A 20,228-nucleotide genomic window follows, 5' to 3' on the forward strand; every position below is an offset into this window, starting at 1 on the left:
ACCTGTGCTGACTATCCATAGTGCACTACGCTCACCTGAGTCATGCTGTTTCTGGAGGCGCATCTGCCAGGGTTCCTAGCACCCGTGTTAAATACAGCCACTCCAGGGCATGGTTCATAGTGGATTTTGGGAGAATTTGTCTGTCCAGCCTGCGTGAATTGACTAGAAGTGGTGGGGTGAGTGGGAGGCAGGCTTGCTTTTCAGTCTCCAGCCCAGGGCCTTCCCTCCCCTTGTGTGGTTAGGCTAGGGCAGATGATGGTCTGTGGGTGACTGGTGCCCCTGCACTGGGCAAGGAGGGCATTTTTTTTAAATTAAAAAAAAAAAAGTCACAGTAAACAGAACTGTAACTCTTACTAAATTTAGTGACTGCTCCATGATTTTTGACTACAAAAAATTCTGTAACAAATTACAGCCCAAGCCCTGGCTTGTGAACCTGACTGCAACAGGCCTGGGAAAAGGAAGTTCAGCTATCTGTAAGACATTGGTTGAATGTGTATTTGGCAGACTGAAATCCCGTTAGCTGGGCCTTCAGACCTGTTTGGATAACAGGGTTATCAATGGTATTTGTGTCGTTGTGGCCTGTGGCTTTCTGCACATCTGGGAGGACAAAGGAGAAACTGTCAATCAAGAGTGGATTCAAGGAACTCCTGGATTTCCAAACTGGCATGCACAGCCAGAAAGTGCACCTGTCATAACTGGGGCTGCATCCCCATGCACAGCAAAAATGACGGATGCTTTGTGCACTTATGTAACAGGCTTATGTGATCCCATGCAGGAGGAAGAAGGAAGCAGCATTTGTAAGTGAGCTGTCCCACAGGACAGGGGCTTGAAGCATAAACTGAATTATAGGATTAAATATAGGAATTCTTGTTCACATGGCAGTGTCTAGCCTCATGTCAGGGACTTTTTAAATCTTCCCTTCAATCCCAGAGAAGCTATCAAAGTTGAGGGTCTTCATGACAAATTATTACCTAAGCTTGAGAGAGGTATGCTTTGGTTGGACCTCAGTCCTGCCTGTCTGTGTTTCAGTCTTGTACATTATCACAAAAATACATGTAGGAAGGAATAGTCCACACCCTCCTAAATCCAATTCCTATGCTATATATGATTCCGTTGAAGACTATATCCACTATCAAATTGACACTATACATTAAATTTTCCTCTAATTTTCTACCTCGTTTAAATTTTACACCTTGAAGCAAGGAAAAAGTTTATTCTTTACTTCACCTTCTAAAATGATGCATGATAACTAGAAGAGTTAAAAATATAGTGGCAAGACTGGTTTTGCTGCACTGTATAAGTTTATCCTTTCTATACAATAAAATTATAGATATGCCAAACCTGAAAGCTCTCATGCAATTCAGAAGCTTCTATTCCATCAACCTTCTGCAGTAAAACAAAACAAAAAACTGAAAGATGTCAATATTTAATATTCTGTTATACCAAAATGATTGCACATTTTGACCATGCCCTCTTTGCTGTTAAAACTTATAACAATTAAGCGAGTAACAGTTGACAGGGACATTTTGTTAATATATTCAGTTATTTGCTAATAAGAAATGTTCAGAGTTCTAACAGTTTCAAATGTAAGATTCACAATTGGAAATATTTATTCATGTTAAATTAACCCACTAATACTGGCATTTACAATAGTGCAGTATATCCCACAACGAGCAAGGGTGGCCATGCTTTGTGATTCAGAGGGCTGTACTGGCAATTGACTTACATATTTTTACATAAGGATTTTATGCACACACCTGTATGTATAGCTTCTTTACTAGAGGAACAAACCATGTACTTGTATTTACTAGAAATACTGTAATATGAATTTATTCAGCATCTTCCATTCAAAGATCTTCAAGCACTTTCCAAGCACATCTAGCCTAACTCCTCTCCTGTGAAGATTAATGTCTCTTTTACAGGAGAGGAAGCTACAGAAAGTCTGGTAGTATCAGGAACAGATTCCATTGCTTTTGACTCCTCATTCTTGCATCTGAACCACATGACAATCCTGTGGCATACACCTGCAGTTTCAGCTTCCACTCACATTGCAGAAGTCATAAGGAGCAGGCTGCAGGAGAATGTCTGAAAAAATTTGCAGGCCTCATGTTGTGACACCTTCAGTTGTTTGATTTTACTAAATCTGATCCCCATCAGCAGTTTGTATAGCACACAATCTTATTTATGGGTAAGAACGGTTTACATGCATAGCCTTTCATATTCACAAGACTACATGAATGTCTGATTAGTTTAACAGCTCTTTACATTTATTTCTGTGTGGGATAGTTCTTCTCAAGAGAGTACACTGATCGCATTTACTAATGCATATCCTTATTGTGTCACCATATCAGAACCCTCCCCACCAGTGGCGTCCTGGGAGATATGGAGATCCTCTAGCATCTCAGCCAGACTGATTCGTGGAGCACCTTCATCATCTGTATCACTTTCCACGGGAATTTTTGAATCTAAAAAACCAAATAAGGAAATAATAGCTTAAAGCTAGTACATCAATAATACACCCTGTCACTTTCATACAGGGTGCTGAATTATAGACCAAATCCTTCCCACAACAGTATTTTTTCCAAATTAGACTTCCATTCCAATCCTACCTTTGTTGCAAATACAAAACATAAAGCACACAGTAATCAAAGGCTGTAAACTACTTATTGACATTATGACCTCAAGTAATATGCATTCTTCCAAGTGTATGTCACTTTACCCTGAGCATTCAAGTCCTCTGAATTACCAGAAGGTAAATAAAATCTGAAGACACAAGTGTTATGCACAGTTACATGGTTCAGGAAAATTTACCTTTGTAAATATTGACATTCCTTCTAATTGCCTCATCTTCTTCAAGATCTTCAAGGAAGTCCTGGTACTGCCTAAAAAGCAACAAACTCAATTGACTAAATTAACTCTTCCTTTAGAATTATGCAAACTCTGGAAGCTAGCAGCCCAGTGGAATCCAAACTGAGTCATGCCAGATAACTAGTTAGGGCCAATCCTAGAGGTGAAACGCTACTGCAGGTAAAAACCCCTATGGGGATGGGCAGGGAGAGACTTACTCAGAAAACTTCATGAGGTAACAAGTGCTCTTGTTTTATTATACACTGAGAATACTTAACATTTTGTAGAAGTTGCAGCTATGTGCTTCAAGTACAGATTAAAAAAAACTCAAGGAGGAGCCGCTTATATTTCTATGGGTCCTGCGGGAACCAGTGAACAAGTGGCAGATCCCTAACTCCATCCCCCAAATCCCAAGTTGCCCAAATGTGTTCAAAAACAGACATAAAACTAGCGTTAGGGGAGAAGGGTAGGCATGGACTCACTGACCACAGCCCTTCTTCTTGCATGGGTTTAAGACACTTATATTATGTCTCGGGCATGCTGTCAGCACTTAAATAATAACTGCTCTACATCTCACTTCTTTGCTTCCTGTAAGGCCCATGAAGTGTAGGGAAGCATTGCACACCAAGAAATGATTACAGGATTTGGTCCCTCACACACACACTTTTATAACCTCCCCTTCTTTGTAATTCAGTCTTTGTATAGTTGATATTTATAGTATGCCATTAATATTCTGTAGCTTTTACATTCCAATTTAACTCTAATCTTTTGCTTCCATTTTCCAGTCAGTTAGGCATTAGTTAGTCAGCTGTCATATATAATTCGTTACTGAATATACCAATGACAAACGTTTCCCCTCCCTTGCAGAGGTCTTTTCAGACAGCTTCATGTATAATTGGTCGTCCCACAGATGTGGTCTGGGACTCCACTCACTAACGATTCCAGCTTTTTTTTTTTTTTTTTTAATATATCTATCTTTGTAGTCAATGCTTATATTGTGTAACCTTTAAGGGCTGCAAGATTGTGGGCAAAATTCAAGAAAGTTTTACTATATTGTCTCAAATATCAATCTCCCCTGCAATTTCACAAAGCAGTCAAAAGCGGGATGAGATTTCACTCTAAGCACTCAGGGCTAAATTGTGTCTTTAAGGCACTCCCTGCAGTAGGGAGCAGTGAAGAGGTATACCTCTCTCTAGAATGCAGGGAGACCAGACCTGCTAAGTATGCACTCCTCCTTATGGAGTGCCAGTTGAACCTGCCTGCGTGGAAGGAGGAGGAGTGGTGTCTCCACTTATTCTGGATACCCTTTAGACCAGATAATGGTACTAGATCTAGTTTGTGCGCAGGAGAGATTGAGAAATGCTACCCATTACTGGACCTGCACAGATGGTTTGAGGGGAATAGTTACTGAGCAGAAACCAAACCTTTCATCATCTGTATCCATGCCTTCTCTGTCCCTATCAAGCTCTTTCAGTTTCCAGTTTCTACGACGCTGGCGTTTAATGCGGTCATAACTCTTCTTTATTAATACCTATGTAGAAGATATCATTTTAGACTAACTTCCAGAAAAACACTAACATTCTTTGGATTTATGAACCAAGGAATTGTACTGCATTGTGGATTCTGCAATATTATAATTGGTCACAAGAGGGCAGCAAGGGAAAGCTGTACCTCAGCTGTGAATAAAGGATTGAGTCAGGCACCTCATTGAGCCTGAATAGTGAAGTTCTCACCACTATATAGTGCTTGTCATACAAAGGGCTCCCAAAGTCCTTTCCAAGCTATATATGTGTATGGGAGGAACAGTACAGCATTTGCATAGCACAGATAGGACACAATAGTTTAGGGAAGGAAATGGATACTACAGATCCAGAAGAACAGAAGGGATAATTGTGATCATCTAATTTAACCTTCTGCATAACACAGGCCACAGGACTTCCTTGAATTAATTCCTGTTTGAGCTAGTCCACATCTTTCAGAAAGAAAGCCAATCAAAACATCAGGGAAAATTTAAACAGCAAGAATATAATTTCCAAAACTGGTATTTGACCAGGATGCTGGTGCTAATACCTCGTTTCCCTGGATTTTTAGGCTAGGACTACAACATATATTTTATAGACCATAACGTACTCATCTTCAATAATCACAAGAAACAAGCTTCTTTTCAAGAAAGGAGACTCTAGCACCTTACCACATCAGGAACATTGTGTGGGTTCATCTTATTTGCAAATTCGTCATTGAGGTTACAGTTGGCCAAGTCAAATCTAAAAGGAAGATATTTACAACACACTTAATAGCTTGAACATTTAAACCTTTCATGTTTTATACTTTCAAGAAGAAACATTTTATAGTTCGTACAAAAGAGAATACTTCCAGAAAGAAGTAATGATACACAACAGCGAAGAAAATCCATGCTACTAAGCATCCTTGATAAACAAGTTAAACTCTTTACATTCTAAGATACATCTCTCACACACACACACACACACACACACACACACACACACACTACATGACAAGCTATCAAGCTGCAGAGCATACCCTTCAACCTGTTGTCTCCATCCCCTCTCGACTTCTGACATACTCTAATATACTTGGTCTTTGAACAAGTCACTACCATGGCATCTTAACCTGCCTCCCCGCCGCCCCCCAGTCTCCCCATGTCTAAGCAGTGCGTCTGTCATATGTGCATTCTATACACTCATTAATTTGACTCTGACTGCTAGGTGACTGACCCCATTGCCATCTGCCTTCTGTCCCTCCATGCCATAGAGACTTCTCTCATTAAGGTCACCAATGACCTCTTCCTGCCCATGTCTAATGGCCTCTTCTCCACCCTCATATTTTCTGTCACTTCTAATTTTGAAATTAGAACAGTTCACAATTCTGTTGGTAAAGCATGAGCCTGAGCTGAATCCAGATCAGCTTCCCACAGATGTGCTAGCTCTTCAGCTCTAATCATAGCAAAAAGTGGAAAAACAGTAATTAGATACAATTCTGAACATGCACAGGCAGCAGTACTGAGTCAAAAGGTGCCTTTTTACAAGTTTTGGTTTAGACCAGGGCTTCTCAAACTTCATTGCCCTGCGATCCCTGTGTGACAACAAAAATTACTACACGACCCCAGGAGAGGGAACCAAAGCCTGAGCCCTGCCACTCTGAGTGGGTAGGCGGAAGCTGAAGCCCAAGGCTTCTGCCCTTGGCAGGGGGCCTGTAACCTGAGCCCTGCCACCCCGAGGCCGAAGTCAAAGTCCGAGCCCTGCCACTCAGGGCTCAGGCATTGGCCCTGGACCTCGGCAAGTCTAATGCCAGCCCTGGTGAGCCCATTAAAATGGGGTTGCAACACACACTTGGGTCCTGATCCACAATTTGAGCAACACTGGTTTAAACGGACACTTTAAAAACAGAAGCCACCTCTCTTCTCCCACCAACCCCAAACCCTTTTCCACAATGACAGAATTACAAGATCTTTCCTGTCCCACATGCCCTGTAACTTTGAGGTCAGTGTTATAGGAAGTTGAGATTTTATTAACCTGCAGGATCTGTCTCAGGCAATCAAATATTGATTGAAAATAGCATATATCAATACAAACCCCACAACTAGGTCTCCAGGATTTAGAAGGTGCCCCAAGTGAGTGCGGCAGAAATACTGATTATCTGTATTCATCTCTGAGGTTTTCTGTACCCAGGCTTCAGCAAGAGTGTGCTTGAGAAATGGAAATAAACATTTTTGTAATGAGATGCAGATAGTTTCATTTGCTGGTGCATAATTAAAACACTTCTATTGCTGTGCTATGTATCATTTGATATTGCATCAGTAATAATACTGGCTTTTTCTGTATCCAACTTTATTTCCATTTTCTTATTGTTAATGATTGCCTTTTTACTGAAGACAAATGGAAACCATGGGAAATTTTCACAGATCCCATTTAGATTTCCTCCTATAAATATGATCACAAAGATTGTTTTTACTTTCTTATGTATCACAGAGTTTTTGGAACAAGCAATATTGTTTAGTAAGGAAATATAACAACTTAGAGCAGCAAACCAAAGGTTAGGCATTGTTACATAGAAGAGTCTAAGTAGGACAAAAGTGCCAAGCCACAGTCTTGTGTTATTAAGAAAGAACAACTGCTACAAGATCTGTAATAAACTAGTAAGAGGTGAATGGCCTTCTGAACACCAGTCTCTAGTACTAGTTTGACTGAGGCAATCAGGTGGAATATTTGTCAAGGTATTTGTCAATAAGGTTCATTTAGTTATACATAATCTTAGCTGGTATACAGAATCCTCTAAGTGTTGGAATGCATAAAATGCTTCATTACTAAATTTTGACTTAAAATATTAATCTAAGAATAAGAAGCTTATAACAAAATCAAATTTTAAACTTCATTTTGAAGCAAAATAATTTTTGAAAAGGGAATTCATGTGATGTGTATGCAATTCCCAACGAATGAGAATAATGTATCGCACTTTTCTTAGGGGAGGGCTTCACTAGCTATCAACAGTCAGAAAATGTTTGGATACATTTGGAAAAATGTGCGGTTTGCTTTGTAACACTGAGTGAGCAAAAACAGAATTCCAGACAAGGAACCAGGTTTCCAAAAGTGTTAAATAAGGCAAATAAACTCTTACTTTGTTTGATCTCATCCCTGCACCTGCATCTTGTTTTCTCTCTTGGACCCTGGTGATATCTATTACAATGAACTCCTCCAACTGCTTTGGATGGAACAAGCTATTGAAAGGGTGACGCCAGTAAGTGTTTCCATCAATGTCAGCAACTGAAAGAGAAAATATAGACCTTTGTGGGCAAAGGAAAATTGCTTTCAGACTCCACATACAAAATACGCATTACTAAGCCAAAAATCAAGGCAACTGCCAAATGATCGGTTATATTACACTTCAACAAAGCAGACGCATTGAGGCCAGATGTACACTATAAACTACTGCTGATGTAGCATTGTCAAAATCAGGGTGTGATCTGACAAGAGTCCCTAGAGTAGATGCAGTTATACCAACAAAACTGTACTTTTGCCAGTACGCTTATTTTGTTAGGAGGGGAAGGGAAGAGAAGATGGGAATAAGCTACACCCACAGTAGGAATGCTTTGCTGGGAAAATATACTGGTGTTGCTATTCCCGCAAAATGCTCCTCGTGCAGACCTGGCCTGAGTCACAAGTTAGTTAGCATTCCATATCTCCATCTTAATTCTAAAGGAATATATGTCTATGATAGACTAAGGCCTCGTCTACACTTAAAGTGCTGGCAAAACCCCTAATGTTCTGGTATAAAACTACACCAGCAATATAAGAACTCAACTATCAGAGTTGGCCAGTAGAGTTATAACAATAAACCCTTTCTAAAGTAGACACGGCTTACGTGTGCACAGCAAGATGACAAAAGGAAAGAATCATCCAGACAGCCCAAGGACCCCATCTGTAATTCTTTAGTTTGTGGTATATTTTGTATATGATAGTAGAGAATTCGGGGCTAAGACGTCAATTTCTTAGTTTGCCATTCATTTGTTTGGCAGTGAGAAGACTGATTTAATCTTTCAAAATTAAGGTCTGAAACACAAGATGTGCATCAGGAACAATGCCAACAGAAGAATTACTACTAGACAACAGGATTAACTCTCAAGGGAAAAAAGAATAACTCCCCTCCTCCAACTTACTTTGCAGGGTGTTGGGATCAATGAGGCGGACAGTACTTGTTACTCTGATGCACACACAAATCTGGCTCATATTCCCAAGGCTCTGTGCCAGTTTCGGAGACAGACATACAACATTGTCCTGTGCAGCAAACACAAAATTGCACACATTTGTTTTCTTGCTTAGTTATATTCGATTTTTAGCAAAGTTCTAAAACAAGTCCTTAAATTGAGTTTGAGAGCAATCACTATCACCATTCAACACAGAAGCTATGAATAAACAACTGAGGGGAAACCTATTACCACAATATTGTGTGGCTGAGAAGTGAGTTTAACGTTCCCATGGCAAAACTTTGACACTTGATAAGAAAGTAGCTTTTTAGTTACAGCGCAAAGCCATTTTCCCCACTCTTCAGTTGAACAAAGGAGGAAGACATTGTCCATCTGCATAGTGCATTTTGCATGGTTCTCCTACTTATCAGAAAGTTTTGGCTATTTCTGTAAACTTGACGAAACATAAGGTTGAACCATATTCTGATTTCAAGGTTTCTCCAGGGATCATTCTTTACTTTTTCAGGGATTAACATTAAGTTTTCTCAGGGTATGAAGTATTTCTTAGAAGTCAGTAGTGCAGGTCTCAGTCTCCTAAATTAGTAAAAATGCTCAAAGGTGGAAAAGATTTTTACGCTAATTAACTATAGTACATATTCAGAGGGGCTCAGTTTGTGAGCAGCAATATTTTTCTTAACTACCCAAATGACTAGGCTATACATTTTGGATACATTTTCAGACAAATTGTCTAAAACACAGACCTCAATTATCTACAGATAACCACCCCCATTTTTAATATAAATATTGTAGCAATACCCAAAAGGGCTAATCAAAATCTCACTAAATCCCCACTGTGCTAGGCTCAGTATAAACACATACCAAGACTATCCCTGCCCAGAAGAGCCTTTCACACTTGGATACAGTTGTATTTTTTTCAACTTTCCCAGAAATTTTGCCTATATTTTGCTTCTCCTGCTACTGGACTGAGACACCCACATGACACCCTGACAACCATTACCACTGCTAATGGTCATCTTCATTTGGGTCAAGCAAACTTTCAACATGTAAATCGAAGAAGTGAAAATGAATACATAATACATGGAAACACAAGGATATGTTTTAAGTGCACTGCAATATGTATTTACTTTAATATTTAAAGGTGTTATTACATAAGTGCTACTATACCAGAACCCTCTCGAAAGCCAGCAAAAAAAGCATTTTTAGGTGTTAAGCAATACAGAACAGAAGTGCACTTTGAAAGTTATAGATAAATCTGCTTTTCAGTGTTATGAGCCAAAAACTCACTTTGGAAGATCTCTGAAAGTGAACAGGGAAATTCTCAAGCCATCATCACTCTCAAACACTTCAAGCGATTGTGTACCAAACTTTTCAGTCAAATTCTACCATGGGATGAAAATTTGGCATGTAAATTTTTAGGTGGATTGGTTTTGCTTTTGATGCAATTATACAAATATGTTGCACATTGGGCTTCTAAGCGCTGGTTTCAGCCAGAAGTATGGAGAAACAAGCACTCTACCCCCTTCCAAAATGATTTTGAGCACACTTTTTAAAATACTTTCCAAGCTAATGGAATGCCTGATGAGAGCTTTTCTCACTAAGAATGCATTTATCTTAAAATACCCTTTAAAAAAAAAATTGTGCATCACGATCAAAAATGTAAATTACAGCCATTGTAAGTTGGTAATATATTTTATCCCTTAAAAATAAAAATATATATATTAATAAAATAAAGGGAAGCTACCTTGCATATTGGAACAATCTCCACAGAGAAAGTGCTTTTGTAATTGTAGGCATTGCTATGAATATCATGAGAAATCAAACGCTGGGATGATTTTGATCTAAAAAACATAAGTAAAACTTTAAAGCAGCAAAACAAGGCATAAGAAATATACAGAAGATAATTCATTCCATCAGCACAAAATATCGTAGTAGAAAAAGACTTGCAAAGATATGCCTTCATATCACAAGAAAACTAGAAATAACGTGGAAAACAGGACAATGGACAAAAGAGTTAGTTCCACGATGTCTCAGCTGATGGAAAAATTTGGAGACTTAGATGGGATGAGTCTTTTGTAAATACAACAGAGAACTGCCGATTCTGCACTTCACATATGATTTTCAAGATAAAGGTTCAACAAAGTTATTTTCCAATAGCTCTTGAAAATCTGAGTTAGAATGTGATAAACTATGGCAAAATACCTGGAAGGAACTGTACACTGAAGAAAGTCTACCATCTTCTGGGCATGTTGCTTTGAACCATAATAGAAATCCAGACCATCTTAAAGAAAAGACAGCTACATGAAGAAACCTATTTAAAAGTATAACATAGTATTTTTCAACGTAAAATAATGGGCTATATATTCAAGATTAGGCATCTAAATCATTCCTGTAAGTAACCAATGTGCACAAAAATGGAATACTAGTACTTATTTTTCGGGCCTAACACAGACTTCCAAATTCGATTACTTCAGTCATTTTACATAATTATTGGCAAGCCACTTCACTTACCATGAATCTCTTTGATCCGAAGAGTATTTTGATGAAGCCTGTGTTTTAAAATCAATTGTTCCAAATAGTAGAAAGTCTTTTTGTGCAGAGTCTGAAGTTAAAAAGTCAAATCAAGGTTACATTATGAAAATATAACAACCTTCAAGTATTCTGCAAATGCATCAAAAGGGTAACCATTAACATGGAATGATCGACTGAAGCAGAAATAGTAATAATAATGCATAGTTCTTATATAGAGCTTTTTATCAGATCTCAAAGCACTTTACAAAGGAGGTCAGTATCATTATCCCAAAATTACAAAATGGGGAAACTGAATAAGCTTAGACACTGAACAAAGTCTTTATTACAAGAGAACTACCGAAAACTTACCATACATGTACATAAGCAGCTGCTCTATTTATGCCTTGCCGTGTTTCTTTTAATCCTCTATTTCTTATTTACTCTTATATCTTGCTTCTGTAATATTTATTTTTCAACAGTTATAAATAACCCATCCTTCTGATTTTAATGGGACTAATTTAACTGATATTAAAAAACCAAAATGACTAAAAACAAAAACAAAAAAAACCTAGCCCCACGAGCTACATGGCACTAAAACTGTAGTATGCCCCCATTCTCTTTCTTTTCTCATGTGGTGAACTTGAATACTGGTAAAAGAAATGCAAATATGGACATATATAAAAACCAAGCTATTAAAACGTTTAGTTTATCTATCTGATCACCTCATCAAACACTGCATAGCTTAAAGATTATTGTCTAGGAAGTGTGTTTTCCACCATTTTAGAAGCCAAACGGTTTCAGGAGGATGCAAACTGCCAGCAGGCAGTCTGCTAAGAACCAGATTATTTAGACTAATCAAGTCTTAGGCAGCCCTGTAAGGAATCACAAAAGGACTGTACAAACCTAAGGGTATGTCTACAATACTTGCAGTTGGGACTGTGCCTGCCAATCTGGGTAGACATAGATGCTAATATGTGGACATTTGTGGCACTGGCTAGCTGACTGAGTACAAGCCCACTTGACCCCCTAGTCTGTACTTGGGTGGCTGGACTGTACTGATGATAATCTAGCTATGTAGCTATTTCAAATTGATTTATAGATTATTAGGATTGGAAGGGACCTCAAGAGATCTAGTCCAAACCCCCTGCTCAAAGCAGGACCAATCACCAAATGGCCCCCTCAAGGATTGAACTCACAACCCTAGGTTTAGCAGGCCAATGCTCAAACCACTGAGCTATCCCTCCCCCCAAAATCTCAGGGTTGGAAGGGACCTAAGGAGGTATCTAGTCCAACCCCTTGCTCAAAGCAGGACCAATCCCCAGACAGATTTTTGCCCCAGACCCCTAACTGGCCCCCTCAAGGATTGAACCCACCATCCTGGGTTTAGCAGGCCAGTGCTCAAACTACTGAGCTATCCCTTCTCCCACCGTGTCTGTATACCTGGTTGGAAGACCCAGTTCCAGCCGCAGTGTAGACATACTCATTAGTGTCTGAGCAACAGAATGACTGAAGCTGGCTGTTGATCAAAGCAAAATATTGCGCTAAAGCAAAACACTTCCTGCTGCTTTTTCCTAGCAAAAAGTGAAATAGTCACAAATGCAGTTAAAATCTGAGAAATTTTTCAAGTACATTAAGTGTCCTAAACATTATTTTCAAGCAGGAAAAATCTAAAAAAATTCTTAAAAAATGGTATCAGGTCTTATTTTAATAAAGCACATTTTACATTCTTACATTACAAAGTTTTAGAATTTTTACATAAGACAAAGGTGTGTCCTCTAGAGAAGCTCTACATATTGGTAGGACGTAGCAAGACAGCATCATGTTATATTTTCATGTTTAGAAGACTACCTTTGCAACCAAAATGGTTAGAAACGACATATTTTTAAATAAAAACTAGTAGCTCTCAAGATGACCAGTGAGTTGCAGTGAGGTTTAAGAAAAGCAAAAATTGAAGAATTTGTAACAACCCGTGACAGCATGATGAATAACCTGCCTTAACAATGATATATGAAATGCCCTCCATGAAGGTGCAAAATAAAACATATCAGAAGGTTCAACTTAGATGCTCAGACACTCACTATATCTGAATTAGTTTTAGATTTATGGAAAAAAGATGTAGGTGTTAGCTCACTGTATGGCTAGGGTCAAAAAAGGGAAACAAGATGTCAGCTAATGTTAGGAAGAGGCTGGAGAATAAGGAAAATATTTCAGTACCATTATCTTATAGGTGAGGCTGGTAGCATCACTTATTAAAATTGCACAGCACTTCCCACTATAAGACCCTGTTTTTAGCTGCTTATAAATTTCACTGACCTTTACTGTTAGGGCTGAAACTTCCATGCCAAGAGCCTGCCTTTGGCTGATATATTTTTATTTTTCAATTTCAGCCAAAAGGGTTCAGTCATTTTTGGAAACAAGGCAAGGGAAAAACTAGTTCTGCAATGTTTAAGTTTTCTTTGAAAAGCTCTCATGGCCCCATACACAAGGTTGGTAACCTTAATTCTGGCATTTCCTAAATACCTGATTGACTGTGCAACTTTAAAAATGTTTCTTGAACTTTTTTTGTGCGCAATATACTATATATGCATGAGATTGGCTGACCTGGAACAACGCTTCCTCAGCTCTCGTTCATTCACGCCCCTTGTCTACCTACGTTACATTGATGACATCTTCATCATCTGGACTCATGGGAAGGAGACTCTGGAAAAATTCCACCACGATTTCAACAGCTTCCACCCCACCATCAACCTCAGCCTGGACCAATCTACAAGGGAGGTCCACTTCCTAGACACCACAGTGCAAATAAGTGATGGTCACATTACCACCACGCTATACCGAAAACCTATCAACTGCTATGCCTACCTTCATGCCTCCAGCTTCCATCCTGGGCACATCACACGATCTAGTGTCTACAGCCAAGCACTGAGGTACAACCGCATCTGCTCTAACCCCTCAGACAGAGACCAACACCTACAAAATCTCCATCAAGCATCTCAAAACTACAATACCCGCAAGAGGAAATAAGGAAACAGATCAACAGAGCCAGACGTGTACCCAGAAGCCTCCTACTGCAAGACAAACCCAAGAAAGAAACCAACAGGACTCCACTGGCCATCACATACAGTCCCCAGCTAAAACCCCTACAATGCATCATCAGGGATCTACAACCCACCCTGGACAATGATCCCACACTTTCACAGGCCTTGGGTGGCAGGCCAGTCCTCGCCCACAGACAACCTGAAGCATATTCTTACCAGTAACTGCACACTGCACCATAGTAACTAACTCAGGAACCAATCCATGCAACAAACCTCGATGCCAACTCTGCCCACATATCTACACCAGCGACACCATCACAGGACCTAGTCAGATCAGCCACACCATCACCGGTTCATTCACCTGCACGTCCACCAATGTAATATATGCCATCATATGCCAGCAATGCCCCTTTGCTATGTACATCGGTCAAACTGGACAGTCTCTACGGAAAAGGATAAATGGACACAAATCAGATATTAGGAATGGCAATATACAAAAACCTGTAGGAGAACACTTCAACCTCCCTGGCCACACTATAGCAGATCTTAAGGTGGTCATCCTGCAGCAAAAAAACTTCAGGACCAGACTTCAAAGAGAAACTGCTGAGCTTCAGTTCATCTGCAAATTTGACACCATCCGCTCAGGATTAAACAAAGACTATGAATGGCTTGCCAACTACAGAACCAGTTTCTCCTCCCTTGGTTTTCACATATCAACTGCTAGAAGAGGGCCTCCTCCTCCCTGATTGAACTAACCTCGTTATCTCTAGCCTGCTTCTGGCTTGCATATTATACACCTGCCCCTGGAAATTTCCACTATATGCATCCGATGAAGCGGGTATTCACCCATGAAACTCATGCTCCAAAATGTCTGTTAGTCTATAAGCTGCCACAGGACTCTTTGCTGCTTTTACAGATCCAGACTAACACGGCTACCCCTCTGATACAGGAGATTGATGGTTCATGTTCACTTCAAGTTCTGATGCTCACCCTTTTAGGCCAGGAAACAGATTTTCTCATCCCTTCCCCCAAGGCCGGGTGAGCTGGAAACAGGGAGGAGCAGAGTTTTCTCCCTCCTTTCCTTATAGGTGGGAGAGGGTAAGTAGCTAATATCTCAGCATGCCTCTTCCATACTCCCCGGTCCTCCATCCAAGCATGTCAATATTGCATACTGTGTCGCACATGAAGATGCAAGCCAGAGAGGCAGATCAGGAAGGGTCTTTACCTGTCTATATGAGACTCCTCTCCCAGCTACTGGCTTGGTTCACCGGGAAGCATAGGCTTAAATGTTTTGGATAAGAGGAGAGTAAGAGTTCCTCACATAGACTGATTAGTTTTGAAAAAAGAAGACCAAGAGGGGATACAGAATAGCACAAAGAAGGCTAGTGACACATCTGCAGTTACTTTAATTGGGATACAACGTAAAAGGGCCATTACTGTTCATGCCTCAGAGAACAGAACGGCTGGGGCGAGTGAAAGATTTCCACCTTATTTCTGCAGATTGGAATATTTCTTTATTGGCCAGATGCACTGTGAGAAGCTTACGCTTCAAAAGAAGGCATTCAGTATTGGTCACCTGACAGGCTACTGAACAAGACTGACACTGAAGAACATTAGTATTTTTTTTTTTTTTTTACCTTTTGTCTGACTTGAACCACTGCTTTCCAGAAATCCTTAGCTTCAACTCTATGACAGTTATCACACATTTGAGGCTGAACAACATACTCCACCACAAACACTTGTTGAAGGATTGCTCCATTCATCACCTGCAGAATCAAATTTAAATTTAAGAATGATTACAAATTTCCTTTCTTCTGGCTGAAGATGTGCCATTTTATAGTTTACATCACTGATGCAAATATTCAACTAAAGATTAGTATATTAATAGTTCAAAGTAACTGGTATAGCAAGATTACTTGACAGCCATTGTTATGCTATGCATGGAGGTTGGCAGTACTATTCATGGAACATAAATGTCATGCTTTTATAAAGACCTCAATTTTCCAAATAATTACTCAGAAAATGAAGATAAAATAATATTTTAACATGTTTAAAAAACAAAGTTCACTTCTGAACACAAGCAGGTAATTTCTTTTTTATTATAAGCCTCCCTCTTTAGGCGGTTGAATCTTTCATTAACTTCTCTGCCTGCATATCGATTACCTTTCCTCCTCGCAGCCGAGAAAGCAAAATGCCTGACTCAGGCCACTGTCAATACTGCTCCATTTGTGGACTTTAGGCACAGTGAAATCAGCATCGTCCTCCAAGATAAGCAAATAACCTCTGGAAAATGATTCGTCTCTACCAGCCAACAGAGAATTGCCTTTCTGTACACTGCTCTATTTGTTTCCTAAAATAGTGCTTAGAAAAAAACCTATAAGAGGTGCAATAGATCTCAATTACCTCTTTTTGTACTGTCAGCTTTATTTTAAGTCTCTTGGAATGTGGTTCAGTCCAAACAAAGCTTGCTTCAATCAGCCGCACCTGTCAGTAGAAACAGAGAGCCTTATTCACTATCCTATAGTTGATAACCTGTCAAACTCTAACATGCATGTTTAAAATAAACAGATATATTGAAAAGTTAACCATTAAGAACACAAGCTTCAAGTAATGAGTTACAAAGTACACCATCAGCAACTGAGGACTGGAAGATGTCTAAGAACCATGGTTAGCAGTACAACAAACCCAATCAATATTATTCATGCTACACCTCCACATAATTACATTGAAAAAAATTCCTTCTATCTAAAACCATTAACACAGAAATACTACTACTGCCATTTGTGCTTTTCACTGCAAACTGTCAAGTAAACTGCCAGTTACTTAAAAGTCAATGTAAAAAAGACTTACTGAAATTGTTACTTTACTGTGTACTACTTTAAATTTAACTAAGTAAATAAAAGAGTTAAAACCTAAGCAGTTTATTTCGTAGTCCAAATTGCGATGTGTTGGCATAAGACCAACCAATATCTCAGAGGTGGCAAACTATGACTCCCGGGCTACATCCAGCCCATGGGACCATCCTGCCCAGCCCTTGAGCTCTTGGCTGGGGAGGCTAGCCCCTGGCCCCTCCCATGCAGCTCAGCTTGCCGCACCACCAGCACTCTGGCCCACTGCTCCGGCCAGGCAGTGGCTGGCATGGTAAGGGGGCAGGGAGGCCTGGGGGTGCACTTCGATGGGGCAGAGGTTCGGCGGGGTGGGGGGGGGGAGTTGTCAGGGGGAGAACAGGGAACGGTTGGATAGGTGTGGGAGTCCCGGGGAGCCTGTCAGGGGTCAGGAGTGTGGATGGGGTTGGGGCAGTCAGGGGACAGGGGGTGTGGTTTTGAGGGGGGCAGGAAGTGGGAGGGGGCAGATATGTGATGGGGGCCAGGCTGTTTGGGGAAGCACAGCCTTTCCTACCCAGCCCGCCAGACAGTTTTGCAAACCCGATGCAGCCCTCAGGCCAAAAAGTTTGCCCACCTCTGCAATATCTGGTAATACTAACATGACTGTCGAATGCATAATATATCTGTTTATTTTAACAGTGGAAATTAATTTCAGTAACTAAATGCTTTCTTTAGGGATTTGTTGTGTTTGTATTAGCCAGATCTAGCTCCAAACTCGGGGTGAAATCCTGGCCTTGTGCAAGTCAATGGGAGTTTTAGAATATATATTTTTAAAGAATATCAGGGTTGGAAGTGACCTCAGGAAGTCATCTAATCCAAGCCTCTGCTCAAAGCAGGATCAATCCCCAGCTATTTTTTTTTGCCCCAGATCCCTAAATGCCCCCCTCAAGGATTGAACTCTCAACCCAGGGTTTAGCAGGACAATGCTCAAACCACTGAGCTATCCCTCCCCTCCATTACTACTGACCTCAATGAAGTCAGGATTTCACCCTCCATCTTTAACATGAATGAGCTGATATAGGGTAGGGGTAAATGTGACTGACTACTCAGAAAGTTCTAAAGTCTATACAAGTTAAAAAGATCATATTTTATACAGTGCAAATGCAATTCAGTGACTAACCTTACTAAGTGAAGCTTTGATTTTTTTAAGACACAAAGTAAGAAGTTCTCTTGATTCTAAGGCACACTGTACCCAAGTTCCTGGAGGCTGAAGATATCTGAGATAAGGGAAAACTTTCAATGATTTAAATTATCCAGAGATCACTGTTTATTTCAAACATTACTAGGTTTAGTAAAACAAAATGTTTACTATAAACCCAAAACTGCTGCTTCTGTAAGAAAACATTAAGATCCATATACTTCAGAGATACAGTACTTGAACTTTTTGCTACCCACTTTTTCCTTCAGAAATTACTTAAGCCATCTACTTTTTTCTACATGTGGGCCCACATCCCAGAAATCACTAATATTGCTTCTGCAAAAGAAAAGCCTTAAAAATAATATATTTTTTTTAAAAAGTACCAAATAAGGTCAATACAGATATTTGCATTCTATGAATATAAACTTGCTCATTTCCAACCATCGCTTATGATATTCATGAAAATATCACAAATTAAACATTTTAGTGACATATTAGCCTAAAACCTACAGTGTAATCATACCATACCTCTCACACTGTTTGCAGAAGTGAACCATGACTTGTTTGGGGATTCCTTCTGTGATATCCACCTGAGTTCGTAAACATGCAACGCACATGTTCGCAGGGTTTGGTGGGATTGGGATGCCACACTGGCAGCACAGGCTTGAGTAAATGAAGCAGAATTAACACACGAAAATTAAGCACCATACTTGGGGGGAATGAGAGGTATAAGGGCAAAGAAAAATGCTGTGATGGGAGGATGGCCTGCTGCCAGCCAGGACACACATCAATACATCCTGTCACTGTGCACTTAGTCTGGCAGGTTGCATGGGTTTGGCCCGAAATGAAGACCCAGCTCCGCCCAGGGTGTCAGTGACCAATGGCCAACCCATCTCAAGCCCACCAGAGGGAAGCGACGCCTGTCGTGGCTGCGTTGGGGAAGGATTCCCGACTTGTGGCTCTTCTCCACGGACTCCCCTCGCAGGGAATTTCAGAGAGGTCCGAGCTTCCATTTCCTCGATCCCCGCCTCGCGATGGGCTCCGGGGACCCGGCCGGGGCCTCACAAGAGACCGGGCAGTTCTCTCCAGCCCTAACCAACCCGACCCCATAACTCCGCCGCGGCCCCACCCCGTTCCGCGGGCAGCGCCAGGCCCGCGTCACTTACATGTTCCCCTGGCTGGGGGCCACCGGCTCCTTCATGTACTCCATGGCCGGGCACACGGCTCCTGGGAGGGCGGAGAGCGGGGTCAGCGCGGGCTCGGGGCACGCTGGTGGCGATGTACCCGCAGGGCTCCCTGCACACGGGGCTCTCCCGGCACACAGGCGGAGGGAGGGCGCGAGGCTACGGTAGGCCCGGGGCGGCGTGTGTGGGCCTACAGGGGCTCCGGGCCGGAGCAGCCCACGCGGAGACACGTGTCAGGCCAGGCCAGCCCCGTCTCCACCCACCCCTTCTCGCCGATCCCGCGCCCCTCCCAGCCCGGCGGCGCGCGGGCCCCTTTACTCACCCGCACCCGCTACCCCGCGCACGCTCCGCGCTCGGCCCTTCCCAGCTCAGCTGCAACTTCCGGGCTCCTTCCCGCAGAGCCAGGGGCCTCGGACCCGGCCGGAGCCGAAATCCCGCGAGAACAGGGCGGAGGCGGGGATGATGGTTGTTTACATCAAGCAAGGCGGAGCTGACCTGCCCTTGCGGTTTCTTAGCCAATCCGCGGCCGCGGAGCCTGTGGTTACCGCTAAGGGGCCGCATTCTGCTGCGAGACCACATGTCCCGCCCCGGCTCAGCGAGACTGGCAGGGTAACACGGCCCGTCTAGCCCCGCCCCCGCTTTGCCGACAGCCAATGGGCTGCAAAGAATTGTTAAGAACGGGAGAAGTGCACCTGATTGGCCGGGATCAGAGAGTCACAGCGAACGTGGCTTTGTGCGGCTGTAGGGGAACATGTGTGGTTATCGCCCGCTGGGTCGGTGTGGACGGCGCCAGCCACCTGCCGGTGTCGGATGGGTTTTGCTTCCTTCAAGCAGCGGGCAGAATTTCCCCAACACCCCCTCCTCCCCGTTTTGTGATCTAGTTACATGCCAAGTTAGTGACTTTGG

At 41.6% G+C, this 20,228-nt stretch overlaps 1 protein-coding gene across 1 annotated transcript; it reads right to left on the reverse strand.

The window, feature by feature from the left end:
• Nucleotides 1–1,410: 1,410 nt before the first annotated feature.
• On the reverse strand, nucleotides 1,411–19,761 carry NMD3 (NMD3 ribosome export adaptor). The gene is made up of 16 exons (XM_050965995.1): nucleotides 19,645–19,761; nucleotides 19,305–19,365; nucleotides 18,667–18,801; nucleotides 18,121–18,217; nucleotides 16,519–16,599; nucleotides 15,753–15,881; nucleotides 11,078–11,168; nucleotides 10,769–10,847; nucleotides 10,311–10,407; nucleotides 8,522–8,639; nucleotides 7,483–7,628; nucleotides 6,441–6,553; nucleotides 5,039–5,111; nucleotides 4,272–4,378; nucleotides 2,812–2,882; nucleotides 1,411–2,465 (listed from the first exon to the last, which is right to left on the reverse strand). The coding sequence occupies exons 2-16, from the start codon at nucleotides 19,346–19,348 to the stop codon at nucleotides 2,332–2,334; spliced, it is 1,515 nt and encodes a 504-aa protein (XP_050821952.1). The 5' UTR covers nucleotides 19,349–19,365; nucleotides 19,645–19,761; the 3' UTR covers nucleotides 1,411–2,331.
• Between the last annotated feature and the right edge of the window lie 467 nt (nucleotides 19,762–20,228).

This window comes from Gopherus flavomarginatus, chromosome 8 (genome assembly GCF_025201925.1).
Source record: "Gopherus flavomarginatus isolate rGopFla2 chromosome 8, rGopFla2.mat.asm, whole genome shotgun sequence".
In the NCBI taxonomy this organism is placed as follows: Eukaryota; Metazoa; Chordata; order Testudines; family Testudinidae; genus Gopherus; species Gopherus flavomarginatus.

Bases quoted from the DNA above. Each gene is read 5' to 3' on its own strand.
- NMD3 (XM_050965995.1), bottom strand. From the start codon at position 19,348: ATGGAGTACATGAAGGAGCCGGTGGCCCCCAGCCAGGGGAACAT. The intron at 10,848-11,077 runs GTAAGTGAAGTG...CTTTTCTTTAAG, and splicing joins TCGGATCAAAGAGATTCATG to ATGGTCTGGATTTCTATTAT. The intron at 6,554-7,482 runs GTAAGAGTTTAT...CCATTTCTCAAG, and splicing joins CAGGGATGAGATCAAACAAA to CACACTCTTGCTGAAGCCTG.